Source organism: Haliaeetus leucocephalus, unplaced genomic scaffold, assembly GCF_000737465.1.
Source record: "Haliaeetus leucocephalus isolate CR32 unplaced genomic scaffold, Haliaeetus_leucocephalus-4.0 Scaffold243, whole genome shotgun sequence".
Taxonomy (NCBI): domain Eukaryota; kingdom Metazoa; phylum Chordata; class Aves; order Accipitriformes; family Accipitridae; genus Haliaeetus; species Haliaeetus leucocephalus.
Genome location: NW_010972679.1, coordinates 113,902 through 127,949, shown reverse-complemented (window position 1 = coordinate 127,949; position 14,048 = coordinate 113,902). Strand labels below are relative to the sequence as shown.

The 14,048-nt window shown below is 34.5% G+C and overlaps 1 protein-coding gene across 1 annotated transcript in view; it reads left to right on the top strand.

The window, feature by feature from the left end:
- Positions 1-14,048, top strand: part of NCAM2 (neural cell adhesion molecule 2) — a 160,612-nt gene that overhangs the window by 110,985 nt on the left and 35,579 nt on the right. The window contains exons 13-14 of the mRNA XM_010568451.1: positions 4,563-4,682; positions 6,589-6,710. Of these exons, the coding sequence (XP_010566753.1) occupies positions 4,563-4,682; positions 6,589-6,710 (242 nt within the window). The remainder of the gene's footprint in view (positions 1-4,562; positions 4,683-6,588; positions 6,711-14,048) is intronic.

Genomic DNA, 14,048 nt, shown 5'->3' with positions numbered 1-14,048 from the left:
TTGTTCTCTGCTGCAAAAAATACAATTTTGTAATATACTTCTTACTAAAAACTAAACCAACACCTAATGTGTTTGTGTATGTTACATTTAAATAGAATGTAATCAAAATAGCAACATAAGACATTTATAAAAGAACAATACAGAAACAATTGAATAAAAGCAGTATTGTGTCAAACCTGAAGAAAGGGAAGCTGACTTGTGGAGCAAAGTGTTGGGTTTTATAATAATACAACAAAATCAAAGGAATTCAAGAGAAAAGAAAATTAGGAAAATTTGTCTACATCAGTTTTAGTGCTGATATGAAAAATCAGGAAAGTTAGGACAAAAAAGTATTATTTTATGGGTAGTCAGTATATCCATTACACACTCTTATAAATTCTCATTTTATACTCTTAGAAGGTTTCTATATGGAAAAGAAGAATAAGTTGGACTTAATAGTGATACCTTATGTGTTCACTGATACAATGATCCATCTCAGTAAATTGCTTTTGTTCCAGGAATGTTTCTTCTAGGATATTTTTTTTCCTAAACTGTTTGCTATGCTGTGATTTAGATTAACTACAAGTTGAATTAAGCATGCTTTTTAAATAAATAAACTAGAAAACGAACTTCTAAAGAAAACCTATTTATTGTTACATCCTAAGTATGTTAAATGACAAAACCCATCTTCCGGAGTCACGACTATTCAATACATTACAAAGGATGTTGTCAATCCCCAAATTTGCTCTTTTCTAAGGGCTTTGGATTACACATTTGCTTGCTCTATTTTCATTAATTTATAGCACTGTACATTTTGTGAGTATAATTGTCCCATACATTACTTAATCTTTTTTTATTAGTTTTATTTCAATAAAAATAGGTATCAGAGAGAATCCTCTGAAGGACTCTAGGGTGGGGATGCTACTTCAAGTTCCATTTGTATACTGGCATCTCAGAATCCTACCCAATAAAAATAAAAATTAAATATATGAAGAAAAGTAGATTAACAGGGTAATTGTGGTTTGGGGGCCGTACACAAAATATTAAAGCAATTTTTTCAAAGTGCATTTTTCATATCAACTACTGAAAAATATTTCATAAGGCAATTATTCATGTTAGTGAATATTATATTATATTAATTATACCTGATCTATCACACTATATATCTTTATTCACAGGTAATTGTTTATATTCACAGTTATTTAAGGCACTACAAGTTTTATTCAAAAATAATGCAATAATTATACATTGTAGTGCAAAGAATGGTGGAAATTCCTGACAGAGCCTTTCTCCCTGATTTTTAAAATGGTTGTGTTTGTTTCTGTGTGTACATTTTAGGGAATGACTTAAGCCTCGATATTGTCTCCATATATATTAATGAAATTTATGCCCATGATTTCACTGGCAGTAGGATTCACTACCTGTCCTGGTTTCAGCTGGGATAGTTAACTGTCTTCCTAGTAGCTGGTACAGTGCTATGTTTTGAGTTCAGTATGTGAAGAATGTTGATAACACTGATGTTTTCAGTTGTTGCTCAGTAGTGTTTAGACTAGAGTCAAGGATTTTTCAGCTTCTCATGCCCAGCCAGCGAGAAAGCTGGAGGGGCACAAGAAGTTGGCACAGGACACAGCTGGGACAGCTCACCCCAACTGACCAAAGGGATATTCCAGACCATACACTGTCATGCTCAGCATATAAAGCTGGGGGAAGAGGGAATGTGGGGATGTTTGGAGTGATGGCAATTGTCTTCCCAAGTAACCATTACATGTGATGGAGCCCTGCTTTCCTGGATATAGCTGAACACCTGCCTGCTGATGGGAAGTAGTGAATGAATTCCTTGGTTTGTTTTGCTTGTGTCCGTGGCTTTTGCTTTACCTATTAAACTGTCTTTATCTCAACCCACAAGTTTCTCACTTTGACCCTTCTGATTCTCTCCACCATCCCAAACCAGGGGGAGTGAGCAAGTGGCTGGGTGGTGCTTAGTTGCCGTCTGGGGTTAAACCACGATGCCTGTAAGAAGAGTTTCGTTTGTATACAGAAAGATGAATGAGCTGGTTTTATACTTAAATAACAGATATGTACCTTAAAAAAATTAATTAGTTTATTAAGTATTTTCTTTCATCTTCAACATATTTCAAAAATGTAAAACACTTAGCAAGCAGTGAAAGTTTCACTACTCTTAGATTATTCTTAAGCCCTGCACTTTTGTGGCATACTGTGGGACAGTTCCTTAATCTTACTTAATTATTCTAGATATTCTTTTACAACTGCAGTATTTAAAGTATTCTGATCAAGAATGGTTCTTCTCTTTGTTTTCCAGGAAGACATAGTTATAATTTTTCTCTTGTGTATAAAATATATCCACATCATACCACCACTGATACCAAGTGGTTCCAGTTTTTGAGGACATATTATGTGATCAGATTTTAGTTGGGTTAATTCCATAAATGTATTTGTAAGAGTCATTGTATCTACACATATAGTGCTCTGCAGGGGACTCTAAAGTAGATACTGATTCTTTAAATACTGCATATATTAGTAATTTTATTCATTTAGTTAGGTCTCAGGAGTCACTCAAGTGTTTATAGAATCAGATCCTGAGGTTTTATGTAGTTAACACATTCGTGTTTTATAAAGTGTAGACTCCTAGTCGTGCTTTTATGTTGTTTAAATTTTAAAAACATTTACAGTAACACTAACTTTTAGTATACCCTAAGGTTTATTTTTGGTGAAATTATTCAGCCTTGGAGAGTAATCATGGCTGAAAGGCAAGTCAAACACTGCTACTGCTTGGTTTAGATTTTAAATTTCATCTTACCATAACTGAATGTTATTTATCATAATCCTTCTCTTCTCCAAATTCTGTTCTTATTCTCATGATGGTACTTTATTTTTTCCTGACATGGTTATATGTTATAGTTTGGTATTTGTAAATCTCATGAAAACGATAAAGCTAAAATATGCTGGAAGACACACGATTCTACTGTTTTGTTTACAAGAAAACAGTTACCATGTTTCAATTGCAAATTCATGCAAAGTACTCATAATAGAGTGTGAAATGTAAAAGTTACTGTTTTTCTAAAATTCATTAAATCCCTTTAGCTCCACATGTAATGGGACCTCTGTCTGCTGCAGAAACTAAAGGAATAGAAATTCTAATAAATCTGGGCTCCAAAGAATAACAAAGAGTACTGACAAATAATTATACTTTCAGTAATACATAACTTGAAAAGCAAGCCTAAAGCAGCTATTAAAACACTCCTCTATAATGAAAAAACTAGACTCCCTAGAGACGGAGAAAGAGACTACTGGCTGCTTCTCAAGACATTACAATTCTATATCCACTTGTAAGATAATACAGCCCCTGTTTCTCTGGGCAAGACAAATACTGATGTGCTTGAAGTAAAGTTCATCCAGTTTATGTCATTCCCCAGTACAAATCTGACATCTGGAGAGCTCAGCACAGAGCTTGCAAACAGCGAGCAGGCAATTGCTATAGAGACAATAAAAGGAAGCTTTCTTGTAAAGGCGGGGTAATGGTCCAAGAGCTCTGTGTGGATCGAAGTTTCCAAGTGTGTATTCAACATTGATATTCATAATATACAGTACTATGGTAATATATAATACTGCATTCCCATAAAGGATCCTGGAATCCAACATTCTTTTCCTGGATTTTGTATCTAGATTTGTTGCCGTACATTACAACAACAATATTCTTAGTGCTGTAAAATATTCTTTTTGGCAAACTCTTTTACCTGTTTTGTGCTTCTGATGGCATCTCCAGGTAGAATCATAGAGATAGGTTTAGGTTTAGGCTGTGTGAAAGATTGCTGCAAGAGATTCAGTCTTGATTTCTGAAAGCATGTCCTAAGTTCACACCCATTTGCTTCCCAAATCAATTTTTTTTGTTGTTGTTATTACTTAATATGCATTTCCATACACCTCCTCTTAAATATGTGCAAACATGCCTAATTCACTTTCAGGTCCTTAGGATAACTAAGAACTCTTCCTTTGATCATCATAGCCATCTGTCATTTTAGGTCTTGAATACATTGTTGAACTGGCAGATCATAGCACCAGTAATTCACCATTAATGTGCACGTAGCTGCATCTAGATGTGTAGACCAAGGATGGTTGATACTGCTCTCCATGAGGGAAAAATGGAAGTTATGAACTGTATGAAGGTGGCTTGAACATGTATCAGATGCCCACTGCCAGCTAAGAGAAAGGAAACTTCCATATTTTTTTTCCAGATTCATGTCTCCTGTTGTCACAATCCAAACATAAAATATCAATTGCCATCAAGGTCCTCAATTGTTGCCTATGGCTTCTGTAACACTGACATTAAATTCTTTCAGAAGCATAACTTGCTCAGTCACAACAATGATTTTATGCAGATGGAGAAAAAAAGGGGGCTATTAGCACTCAGCAAGAAAGCTAAGTTTGGAACCACTCAACTATTAGAAAATGGGACCCGTAAGTTGCAAGTGAAGCAAACACATTATGAAATTGCCTGACTTTTTTTTTTAAATGTATTGCTTCATCAAATTTTGTTCCCATATTTTTTCTTTCCTTTCCTTTAGCAATGGTTGTTCTCAGCAATTTGGAACCAAATACAACATATGAAATCAAAGTAGCTGCTGTAAATGGAAAAGGGCAAGGAGAGTATAGCAAAATTGAGATCTTTCAGACCTTACCTGTCCGTGAGTAATACTTGTGCTATTAAATTAAAATGTAAATGATTATTAGAATATGTTATCTCCAGATCAGCTAATAATTTAAAGTATGATTCACTGTGGATAATATGTTTTATATTTATACACTACTTCCCAGTGTATAACATCAGTCTTTACATTGTTTATCAGAAATCATGTTTTGTTCCTCTTATTCCCCTCCACCAAGTAGTATGAATGAACTTAAATTGGAGAATTTATCCCATTATCTATACTTTTGAGACTTAGACAAATCTTTGCTTTATATTCAAGAGCACAAACAATGAAAGAGATTAAGGACTTTTTCTCACTTATACGCAGAGTATTAGAGACATCTGTGAGAAATTAACTGGACCTTTCTAGAGACATTTCTTTAGCAAACTATGCTGCCACAAGTTTTGCAATTATTAAGCCTCAGACAGAAATCTTAAGTGATGGAAAAATCATGAGAATAAATGTTTTTAACTACAATTACATGCAAATGATAAATGCTACAAAGCCAATTCTATATTTGTAGTAACCTCTATAGGCAAGAAATTCTGATTTAAATATTAAGGGCTCATGACAGATATTTTTCTCAAATTACTTTTCAATAGAAAAATAATAAACAAACTAAACACAAAGGGAGAAATAAAATAACTACTAGATGGCACTGTATAGTACTTAAACAGATATACCAAAATACATCAGCAATTATTACTAGACTAATCTCTCATAAATCTGTTGCAACTGAACTGTTGTCTGAGTAGAGCATTACTCAATATAGTTATCAATACTGGCCCTAATGGAATGAAAATAAAAGTCACACAACTACAAAGAACACAAAATATTTCTGTGTTACTATATTATGTTCTTATTGATACATTTCTTCTGTCCAAAACCAGTAACTTGGCAGCTTTCAAATTTCTTTTTGATTAAAGTATATGCATATTCTAAATATATTGGACAACAGATAAAATAATTTGCTATTATTCATATGGAACATTATACCTGATAGAAAAGTGATAGAAACTGATAGAAATTATATATATATTACCTGACAGAAAGCTAGGCAAATTCTATGTTGAGATCAAAGTCAATTTGTCTTTACTTTGATAAGGGATAAAAACAAATATTACAAATATGTCTAAAGAACTGTATCTCTCTAGTTGAATGCAAATTTACACATATTTTGAAGGTAAGACACTTCAGAATGGCAACACATGTTCATTTAGGATCTGATTTAAAACTATAATAGGCATTGTGTATAGAAATGATAATTAGTCTTAATTTCAATTAGCAAAGTGGCTTAAACTGGCTATTAATGCTTGAATTGTATGTTTAAGATCATTTGTGTCCTTTCATTACAGAGAAAATTGTTTTTGCTTTTGGAAATGTTATTCTTTACATTTCTTCTTAATATAGACTACTCTAAAAGTATCTAATTTTCCTTGGCACATTTATTGAAGCATTAATGTACCTAATGTCTGTATTACAATTGAGATCTTGACATGGGACTAAAGCTCATGCTTAATGTTAAGGATGCTTTCCTGTAAGATAGTGTTACTCTTAAACTTCAGTGTGAGTAGCAGCTTACCAGCCTTGCTGAATTGATGGCTAAATAATTTCTGAAGTAAATTGCATCTGAAAGTGTCAAAACTTGGAAGGTCTCAAAGAAACAAATACTTCTTTCATACTGCACATAATTTTGTTTCCTCGTGTGAGATAATTAATCTACGTTAGAACATACTTTAAGCAAAATATTTAACATACTTCTTAAGGATGTTCTGCAGTGCTTGGAAGGATCATGTTGCTTTTAAAGATTTTGATTAATAATATTGTGGACAAGTTCCCAGCTGTAATTTAAGGCTTATTTTATTGCTGAATTATTAATAGCTACTGTTTTTTCCTTGTTTAGGCGAGCCAAGCCCCCCTTCAATTCATGGACAACCAGGAAGTGGGAAGAGTTTTAAAATTAGCATAACTAAACAAGATGATGGAGGTGCCCCCATTTTGGAATATATTGTCAAATACAGAAGTGTAAGTATTTCAGTTAATCAAAATAAGTGGGTTTTGCTTAGCAATATCTGCTTTTAATGTGAAGAAGACTGTTGATATAATTTGAAATGTAACAAAATGGTTTGCATACTACAAAAAGAAAAGAAGATACAGTATAGTAAGTTTTCTTTTTTGACTAGGTTGCTAATGTCAGATTATAAAATAAATTAAAAAAAAGAAAAGCATCTGTATTGATAGATAGCATCCTAGAGATAGAAAGCTATATTCTAGTGGTCCATATTAATTTTAATGACAGTAATTATCTGATCATGTTTCCTGTTTTCTATCTTCCTAGATTCCAAGGCTCAACTTACAAAAGCCAAATAATTGACAAATTACTAGCAATTTCATGAGTTTCAGTGTATATATCAGTTCTTTAACAGCCATTGTGCAGAGTTTATTTGCCTTCTGTTACTTACAGTCTGATTTGGTGTTCTCTCATCAAATCTGGCAAGTTTAGAAAACAGGCTTTTCTGCAATGCGTAATTATTTTTAAAACAAACAAACAAACAAACAAACAAACAAAAACCCAACTAAAAACCCAACAACAAAATGTGGATTTTTTTAAAAATTATTAAAGTAGCTAAAATATCTTTCCTTCCCTGATATACTATGTTTAGAAATGATTGGGTTGAAGAAGTAACTATAGATCTGGCAAAAACAATGAATTTAATTAAGAAGTGTGTATTTTGTAATAACTTCTTTGTGTTTTTTTAGGAAGACTATATAACTTTTATCTGACTAGACCCACTAAAAATACATTTTACATAGTGTAACAACAGATTTACATGTCTGTTTAGAAAGTCTAAAAGAGATTGGGAATGTAACATCAGATATTTAGACATGTTAAACAAGATAGTGAGGACTGTATTTAACAGAAATGAGCAATCTTTGAGAAATTAAATGCAGAAACTGTTTTAGTGTTCCCAAAAAGGAAAAGCCAGTTCCTTATTTTGTAATAGTTTTTGTTACATTTCCTGATGTTTCCTGTAGTGTAACTTTTTTATGATAGTTCTGGGATTATGCAAGTGCTAAATCTGGCATGTAAAATGATTTTCCTAAGCTAAGTATAACCAAAGAAGATTGGTAGGTCCAAATCAATTGAGAAAAATTTGCTAGAGCTTTTAAGAATAGCCTGAGGGAATAACCAGCAGTTATTCTGATATCACTGGTCCTTAAATCTTAATTGACCTTCTTAAATGACTTTCAGCCTAGTGAGTACAGTTGGCATAAAGGAAAAGTAATTGTAAAGGAAAGAGAGGCTAGTAAAATATGCAACACAAGATACAATGCAGTTTTGTGGGATTGAGCTTCCTAGTTAGAATACAATGCCTCTAGGTATTTATAATTGACAAGATAAGAAAATAAACTGTTTGTATATAATATATACATGCAGTATATGGAATTCCATCTGTTTCTGTGATTTAAGTAAGCTAAATGATTTTGGATCTATCCTGAATATTTTTTGAAACCTGATTTTGATTTAGTGTTTTGACTAAGGTACAATATTATAGAAGAAAAGACCAGTTTTCATGTGTATTGTTGAAGGATAAATGTACAGTTTAAGCAGTAACTGGAAACTTAATAGGTTACTGAAGAAGATAGCTTTTACTTGGACCTCAAATCCATATCTCCTTCAGCTTCCAATTGAAAAAGCAATTTGACTAAATTAAAGGCCTTCCTACAACAAAAAACTACAATATATTTTTGGTGTTTTAATCAGAATGAATGGATGCTATTTAAAGTTCTTAATTATCTGTTGACTGCTTCTCCTCTATCTTCCCCATTGGTCATATTTAATTAGCTTTCCTAGAACTCTTGCCAGCCTCATTAGTAGCACCTGGACCAATGTATTTGCTTGCATGTTTAAAGAGCGTATTAGATAACAGGCTATACATCAGTGGCTTTTTCTTCTTTGTGTTTCACAACAGCTTATGTCTTATTAAGAGTCAGTTGCCTCATGTTTAAGTTTTATACAGTTGGGTATTTTGGTTTTTTGGGTTTTTGTTTTTGTTTTTCATTGGGAGAAGGACAGCCTTTAAGATATTATAGCAATATTATAGCCTGGATTAGGGCAATTGGTAAGTTTTATTTTTCTGGAAATCACGTGTTTCATTCTGTCAAATATTGCTTTCCTAACATCAGTTTATTCATATTATGGGCAGGAGTTACTAACTATAATGAGATAAGAAGCTTCACATTTTGTTCTGTATTCCAGAGAAGTAGGTACTATGCAATTTTTATGAGTAGCAGCCTCAAATTGATTTATGCTGTTGCACGAAGGAAGTCAAGACAGTCTTACAAAGCTTCACTGATGGAATCTGAAGCTGATAGCATACATTGATTTCAAAGTTACCTTAGGAAAGAACAGGAGGAGAGAGAGAAAGACAAGGGAAAACTGTTCCCCGGTAGCCAGCTGGGAAGAGTGGTGATGGGGGTTCCCTAGACATGTGTCCTGTCTGATGCGGGAGGTGACTGCCCAACCACATTTCTCATAGTAACTGTGTAATTTTAATGGGGACCAACTCAAGCTCCCCTTTGGCTGTTTCTGCTTATGGTGCTATTAAAGTTGATTGGGGCACACGTGATGAGGTGCTGGTATTGCACAATGGATGTTAAGCTTTATGTATGTGGAAATGTGTGCTGAATTTGTAAATGCTGTTTTCTACTTTGTTATTTACCAAGTACATAGTAATAGACTAAAAGCTAGAGGGGAGGGTTGAAGAGATTGTGCAGACTAAGGGGAAGGTGAATTGATAAGGAGGGCCAGGAGGAAGGAGCACTTGGGATACAGGGGAAAGACTGCCACAGCAGCTCAGGGCAAGTGGGTGACCAGGCACAGACCTGCAAGAGAAAGGCAGGCTACAAAGCAGCCTTAACACAAGTTAAGCTTAGCTCCAGAAACAGCATGCAAACAATGTGTGATCACCATACAGGAATAATCACTTACACATGACTCACATAGTCACAAACAAAAGTTTGTGCTTACCACTCAAGTGCATTTTGACCATGATGAATATTCTGTAGCTGCACATGTTACCCATTGTTCTCTGTAAATATGTATCACTATTATCTTGAAGAGATTTGTTCCCAGCCTTAAGTTAAGATTTTGGTATCGTATCCTGAATTACTTCATAATACTTAAAAGCAAGTATTGAAATAGGCTTCTTAGTGATTGGAAAACAGAATTCTGTTTCTATACTTTTCGGTCACAGAATGCCAATAGTAAGCTAGAAAAAAAACGGGGGCAGGGGGTTGTTTTTGTTTTTCCCTGGCAGGCCAAGTTTCAGTAAAAAATTAAAATTAGAATGAAATAAGTAAAATATCTACTTTTACAGTTATAAACTTTTAGATAGAAGAAAGAAAAATTAATTAAAATCCTGTTTTGAAAAAAAATAACTATTTATTTTTTACTTTTACATCCACAATGATGTTTGGAGGAAATGTGAGAGGAGCAATTAGTTTTGCAGGCCAGAAAGTTGTTAACCATGTTGACCTGTGACAGTGTTAATATTAATACTCGGAATTTTGGCATTGACAAGTGTTTGACTGATAGGTTATGTGCTTCATTCTTGTTTTACTATGTTGATGGAGGGCTGTGTTCATTTTGTTCCTTTATGATAGGTTCTGTAACAAAACTCTGTAAATATGAATCATTTAAAACGAGATACTTTCTCATTTACTCCCACTCTGATATACCTACCATAAAAGTTAAATGTTTTTGCATCTCTAAGTTCCTCTTTACCTGCCAGATCCTCGGACTTTCTATGCATTTTAACACTATGTACGTTATCAGCCATTTTGTGTTTTGTTCAGTATTTGTCCTGTATTACCCAGACGTACAAAGCACCATCCTAATGTAATGAATTCTTGTGAAGTCATTGCTTTAAACTATCAGGTTGTCTTCATGAGGATTTCTTGATGTTTTTTCCTGCAAGCTTTCAAGACAATGTGGCATCTCCTGCCCTTTTTTTTATCACAGGGACCACCATAATAACAAGTCAGTTTGAGCTGAACTTTCAGCACAACAATTTAGGGAGGGTGGAGAATAAAGGGAAGTGTTAAAGGGGGTTAATCACTTTTCCTCACTTTTTATGAGCTCCCAGAGAAAGTGAACTTGGGTACAATGTAAAATGACCATTAAAGAGAGAGATGTTATTTTCTAGACTAGTAAATAGTTAGGTGCCTAAACAGTGGATTGGCTTTACTTCCACTGTTGTCAGATGTGCCCTCAGTTTTGAGAAGCAGCCAAGTCATGGTAGACTGGAGTTTCACACTGCTTTGTTTACTCTTTTTTTTGTCAGGGTATTTAGGTGCTTAGGTTACTCACAGCTGTCTTACATATCTAGCTCTTAGACACTTCCGAGATTTGGCTGGTGCTTATTTTTAAAGCCAATACACATGCAATTAAGAAATAATAATTTTTTTTTTTAGTGTCATTAGTCTGTGGCATTGTGGTTTCAGCTGAAATAAAGTTAATTTTCTTCCTAGTAGCTGGTATAGTGTTATGTTTTGGATTCAGTATGAGAAGAATGTTGATAACACACTGATGTTTTCAGTTGTTGCTAAGTAGTGTTCATACTAAATCAAGGATTTTTCAGCTTCTCCTGCCCAGCCAACAAGAAGGCTGGAGGGGCACAAGAAGTTGGGAGGGGACACAGCCAGGGCAGCTGACCCAAACTGGCCAAAGGAATATTCCATACCATATGACGTCATGCTAAGTTTATAAACTGGGGGGAGTTGGCCTGAGGGGGATCGCTTGGGAACTAACTAGGCATCGGTCAGCAAGTGGTGAGCAATTGCATTGTGCATCACTTGTTTTGTATATTCCAATCCTTTTATTTTTATTATTCTAATTTTATTATTGTTGTTATTATTATCATTCTTAGTTTCTTCCTTTCTGTTCTATTAAACTGTTCTTATCTCAGCCCATGAGTTTTACCTGTTTCCCTCTGATTCTCTCCCCCATCCCACTGGGGGCAGGGCGAAGTTAGTGAGCAGCTGCGCAGTGCTTAGTTGCTGCCTGGGGTTAAACCATGACAGTTTGTTTCAACCAAAGACTTATACTGGGAAGAGGACGATATGAATCTAAGGCTTAAGAGTAATGGAAGTGGGCAGCAAGATCCCCAGAAATTGCCAGTCATTGGTTAGTCTCACAGCATCAGTGACTTTCTGCAAAGGAGTATTTCCACATTATATGAAACAAAACGAAAGGCAAATAAAGGAACAGTTTAATCTCTGAGGTTGCAGATCTGATTGCAGTTCCTGAAAATGTGCATTTGTTGGTGGATATTAATGATACAACTGCTAATAATAAGTGATTATTGAAGACATTTGTATTGACTTACCCCTCAAATTAGACGGTAGTTTGTGATTTAGAAGTTTATTTCATTTGTTGCAGAACACTGTGCATATGTGGAGCTTTCTACAAATTTTAAGCAGTATTAATAATAGAACAGCCTAATAAAGTATGAAGTGTTCTTTTGTAGTTCCATTTATTGCTCCTTAAGCTCCCAATTAAAGGGTCTTAGCATAAACAGGGAGATTCGTAGGAAGATTTAACTGACAAACTCTTGGTTTGGCTCTCTTTTCATTTCTACACTAATAGTAAAATAAATCTGGACACACTATTGAGCTCTACCTCGTAAAAAGTACTTGAAAATGCATGTGAAATAACAACTATAATGAAGGATATTGCAGTTCTTTTCTTTTTTTCTTGAAGATGCCAAAAGCAGACTGTATTCTAGAAGACTTAATCTGTTTATCTTTAGAAGAAGACAACTTGCTTTCCAGATACTTTATTCTTCTTCCTCCTAACTTGTGTTTGTCACTCTTCATAAAACATTTTGTTGCCTTTGAGCTCAGGGCTTGGACTTTGTTTCATTTATCTCAATCCACCCAGTTGGCTTTGCTTTCAACTAAACTTAGGGTGTCACTTCTCTGGCATAGCATGCAGGTATCCTGTTACATTTCAGCTCTTTCATTATTCTTCACCTGACCAAACTGTGGTACAACTGCCTTTTCACTTATTCTTGCATCTGCAGAAGAGCAACCTCATATAGAAATCTATATAGTTTTCCTTCCAAATCTTAAGCTCATTCTATTCATCACATATAATTCTACAGTTTGTTTTCAAAGTATAGTCATATATCTGTTTGCAATGCTGTCTTTTCTACCTGCAGGAACCATATTAGCCTGAATTTTTATTTTCCAATTCAGTAAATTTTTTCTTCTTCTATGATTCTGAATGTCTTTGGAATTCCTCAGTATATTCACACAGTTGTATGTGCACACACCACATTCATGTATGGATCTTCTGATTTCTCTCATGTTGATATTCTTTGGAATTGAGGTGTATTATTTTTTTCTTCTGATTTCTCCCAAACCTCACCAATTTAAACACTCATTAAAATATGGTGCTACATAACATTGCTATTCCTAATATTACTAAGGAGTATTTGCATATGCATATTGCAATCAGTATTAATGCCTTTTATTTTAGCAGTGCTATACAAAAAATATATTTTGTAAAAGTAGTTTGATATAGTGATAATATAAGTGGATTCACTCAGTGGAATGTAAATATGGGTGGATTCACTCAGTGGCATATCAGATGATTGCAACAGAAATTATCCACAAGAATATGGGAAAATTTCCTTGACCGATAATACCAGTTTCACTGTATGATTTTACTCCAGTGTATTTAGGTTCTTTCATGATTTGTAATGTGACTACCATTCTGATGTTTTTCATTGGTCTACTTACTGCTGCACCAAGTAGGCACTTTTACCCTGCTGCAAATGTTCCTGCAAAGATGTTTTACTGTATTTTAATCGTTCCCAGGACTATCATGGGTCAGTACCAATGCCAGTGCTGAAGAAGCAAGAAAGAGTTTAACAAAAGGTGAAGTCAGTATGGAAAACCCATCACACTCAGCACTGATAGTGAATAAGTTATTGCAGCTGTGCACATAAGGGAGTTTAGTCTGTCACTCTATTTTCTGAAGACTAAGGGGGCGCGAAACACGCATAAGGAACATGACTGGGCCCTGAACTGTCTAATTTAGCTGCTATTTTCTTTGACACTTTTATCAGTCAAGAGCAAGATGCTTCAGCAAAGAGCCTAAATATAAGCTGCTGAGAAGTATGGTAGTCTGCAGAAAAAAGTTAAACTTCCCTGTGTTTGAAGAGTTTCTTTTTTTTCCCAGAAAGTTTATATTCACTGACTGTGTCTGTGTTGCTGTATGGGTTGGATGGCTAGGATTTGGCTCTCAGCATAATTTTTGCCACTTTATTGTACCTCAGTGTTTAGTAAGAATAG